Source organism: Prosopis cineraria, unplaced genomic scaffold (assembly GCF_029017545.1).
Source record: "Prosopis cineraria cultivar Desert tree isolate PC_DT_omini unplaced genomic scaffold, ASM2901754v1 PC3, whole genome shotgun sequence".
NCBI lineage: Eukaryota > Viridiplantae > Streptophyta > Magnoliopsida > Fabales > Fabaceae > Prosopis > Prosopis cineraria.
Genome location: NW_026555334.1, coordinates 1,792,859 through 1,796,372, shown reverse-complemented (window position 1 = coordinate 1,796,372; position 3,514 = coordinate 1,792,859). Strand labels below are relative to the sequence as shown.

Sequence of the window (3,514 nt, the reverse complement as noted above, 5' to 3'; positions counted from 1 at the left end):
CATAACTTGATCTAACTTCAACCCTAGCTTGACCTTTGAATTGTCCAATGATTCAAAACACTAGTTAACAACCCAAAAACATGATTAATCAAATTAGCCATTTCATTTACTAATTTCACCTTTTATTAGCAATTAAGTTCCGGATCAAAATCTCATAATGTTACAAATTACAACTTTTATTTTATGAATTACAAGAGGTAAGTAAGAAATCACAACTCCTTATGTGAAATTTCTTTTATCATTAAAGTCAAGTTCTAAAAATAACCAGTTACAACCTTTATTTAAGCAATTTATTTCAACTTTGTATCGTAAGAATTGAATAAGAAATAATAACTTCACACATGAACCCATTATTATTTTTTATTTTAAACAAGGGGCAATTTAGTCATTTAACTTAAAATTATTAATGTAAAAAAGGTGCTTAGGAATTTCAGAGAAATTATGATATTTTAAAAGATCTTATTGTCATTTATGTATTTCAGTGAGATTTTATTATTATTTTTTTAATAAATAAAATATAGGGAGAATCAAATTCTAAAACTATTCAAGCAAATTATTTAGAACAACAAGTTTTATTAGGAAAAAAATAAGGCACATTTCTATTTTAACAATAATTCATTTTTTAATGATATTTGGCTGTGAATTATTTTCTTAAGTGATTTTTGAATTTAATTCTTCCTAAAATATATTGGTAAAAAAAAGTTAATAATATTAATAATATGAGTGAATTATATTAAAATTTCACGTAAAAAATTAATTATTATATGTTTAACTGATAATTGAATAAATGTCATTAACAAATGATTATGTTATCAATAGTTTTAATTTAATTGTTAATAAATTTTATAATAATTAACTTTTTTTGTTTGTTTCATGTAATTCTCTCTAATAATATTTAGATGCTTCAAATTCCAATCCTCCCCAGCGGCGCCTCCCGAAGCACCAACAGGTTCTCTTTCCGAGAATTTGAGATGGTTCAAGGAATCGGTACTCGACTCTTTGTGAGCAGTTCGTTCTCTTTCTCCCTCTTTCTTACTGAACCTCTATATATTGGAATCATTCAGAAGCCCTAATCTTTGAATCTCTTATTCTCTAGGATTATCGTTCTTCACAACAGATAGCCACCTCAGAAATCTTTTTTCCCCATTCGGAATAATTACAGAAGGTTTTGTTCCTCTATTGTTTTCTCTTATTGGACCTTGTATATTCCCCCTATTGCTGATCTCAATGTTCCGTTTTTCAGCTTTTCTAGTGATGGACCCAAAAACTCAAAGGCCCAAAGGATTTGGCTTTGTCTCCTACGAGTCAGAAATTGAAGCAGAGAAGGCTATGAACGCCATGAATGGCAGGGTAAGACTCTAAATCTCTGAGTATCAGGTTGAAATATGAATTCGTTGAAGAAACTCTAGAAGCTTATTTATTTGATTGACTATAAAGAAAAATGTTCAACAGCAAATTTAGGTGCTGCAAGAATAACTTTTGACTAAATATTATTGTGCGTTTCTCCTAGTAACGACTGAAAGTGGATTTATCAGTATGACTAGCTTTAAATTAATTGATATAAACACAATTGCGTAGATGATATTATAAGCTTATTGTTATTATTTTTGATTGAAATAAGAAATCTCATTCATTTAGGTTTAAAATCAATCAGTTTTCTAATTTAACTTCTCTGACAGTCTGACTTGGTCTTGTATAATACCAATGCGTGTGCTCTTTTTGGCTGTTGGAAAATTGATAAAATTACAATGGCAAGTTGGTGCCAGTTCTCAATGTCATCCTCCTCTGGGTGCTGCTTAGTACAGAGAAGGGTCTTGATGTCCTTAATTAACGGTGTCAAGGGGAGGTCAAGTGAAATCATATGGATAGACATAAAATGTATGTTTCCTTTGAGAGATTAAAGCATATTGATCTTTAACTATGCTATACTGGGTAGGTAGGGTCTATGAAAAAAATCATAATGAAAGCATTGAGAATGCCCTGATCTCTCACCAAGGTTTATAATACATACATACATACATACATACATACATACATATATATATATATATGGACACATATAACATGAAAGCTAGAATGACATGGTATTATCAGTGAAATAACATGAAATTCATATCAGATATATACTCGTGGTGGAGTGGCCCCCTATAATGGTCGGACTTCTTTATGAACTTTATTATGGCCCACATCATGGCTTATGAAATAGTCAATAAAATGTTCAGAATAAGCATTTGTATAGCATTGTTTATTGAACTCTGATGTTATTAACACACACTATTAGCACATACACACATCAAGATTGCACCTTTCGAGTATTGATGAACAGGTTCGGACCATTCTCACTTCCTTTCTTGCTTTCTCATGCTTGCAAAAATATGATCATCCGCAACGAAGTCCCTGTTTATATGTCTTGTATATCTTCTATATATTGCATATCTTATTTTTATCATTGGATCTGAAAAAGTATATTATTAACATGGAATCCGTGCTTGTTGCTTTGTAGAACTGATTAATTAAAAGGGCATTAATCTTTTTTAATGCCTGATGCAGATAATTGATGGAAGGCTGATTTTCGTAGAACCTGCCAAAGCTTCAAGACCTAACAATGATGCTTAGTGATATAAAAGATATCATGTGAAAGCAGTAGAGAATAATCTTGTAGATATAGTATGCTTAGAAATGGAGTTTTGACAGACAACTAAACGTGTTTGGTTTTGCATTTGAAACCACCTGTTTCTACCAAAATCATTGTTTCAGTAGTTTCACAGTAAGCATTATTCTAGGTGGTGCCTGACTCTGAAAGTTTCACATCGTAATTAAAATAACGGGAGCTCAGGTGGCCTTTCCACTGAGTTTCCATGGTTTTCAGCTATGATGTGAATGCCGTCCAATTGGGCTTTTGTTATTTTAATTCATATAGATGATGTAATTTAATTATTGAAATCTCTTCCAATAGTTTTTCAAGATTTTCAAATACGATATGAATGGTCATTGAAAATAAAGAGGAGGAGAGTACTCTCTCTCGTGTCTATGTCATTGGGGTTCTTCTGGCCCGTGGTTGTCATTGTCATCTGCCTTGTTTTCCTACTCAAGTTGGGTGTTTCCTAGGTTATGCGTTTTTTTCTGCTGGTTTCTTCTTATTAGTTGTGTTCTTTTCGCTTTTCGGTTATCTTTCTCTGTTAATATGATTTCTCTTTTTTTCTTGCTGCAATCATTATGCTTTTATGAGGATTGTGGGTAGGCGAACCATTCATGCATCCAAGCTCCAAATCCTCAACAATCAAACTCTAGACCCTCAAAGGATCTGTCTCGTTCAACAGTTTCAACTTTCAACGCTACCTTGTGCTTTATTTTCAGAAACTAACAGACTTGGGGCCCATTTGATTATTAGAAAGGATTGAAATGGAATGGATCAAAAAAATAAAGACAAAAATAAAATAATAAAAAAAATAGATAAACTACAATCATAAAAAAGAGGAATAATTAGTTTATAGGATTAGAATCATGATTCATA

General features: G+C 31.6%; 1 protein-coding gene across 1 annotated transcript; it reads left to right on the top strand.

The window, feature by feature from the left end:
- The first annotated feature begins 904 nt into the window (after positions 1 to 904).
- Positions 905 to 3,036, top strand: LOC129306862 (organelle RRM domain-containing protein 6, chloroplastic-like). Its single transcript, XM_054947633.1, has 4 exons — positions 905 to 1,008; positions 1,097 to 1,165; positions 1,244 to 1,350; positions 2,551 to 3,036. Exons 1-4 carry the CDS (start codon positions 972 to 974, stop codon positions 2,614 to 2,616), a joined length of 279 nt encoding a protein of 92 aa, XP_054803608.1. The 5' UTR covers positions 905 to 971; the 3' UTR covers positions 2,617 to 3,036.
- The last annotated feature ends 478 nt before the right edge of the window (positions 3,037 to 3,514 follow it).

What these genes read in the sequence shown, in the direction of transcription:
- LOC129306862 (XM_054947633.1), top strand. Translation starts at nt 972, where the DNA reads ATGGTTCAAGGAATCGGTACTCGACTCTTTGTGAGCA. An exon ending in TACTCGACTCTTTGTGAGCA is followed by an intron (nt 1,009 to 1,096) that starts GTTCGTTCTCTT and finishes CTTATTCTCTAG; the next exon opens with GATTATCGTTCTTCACAACA. An exon ending in ATTCGGAATAATTACAGAAG is followed by an intron (nt 1,166 to 1,243) that starts GTTTTGTTCCTC and finishes TCCGTTTTTCAG; the next exon opens with CTTTTCTAGTGATGGACCCA.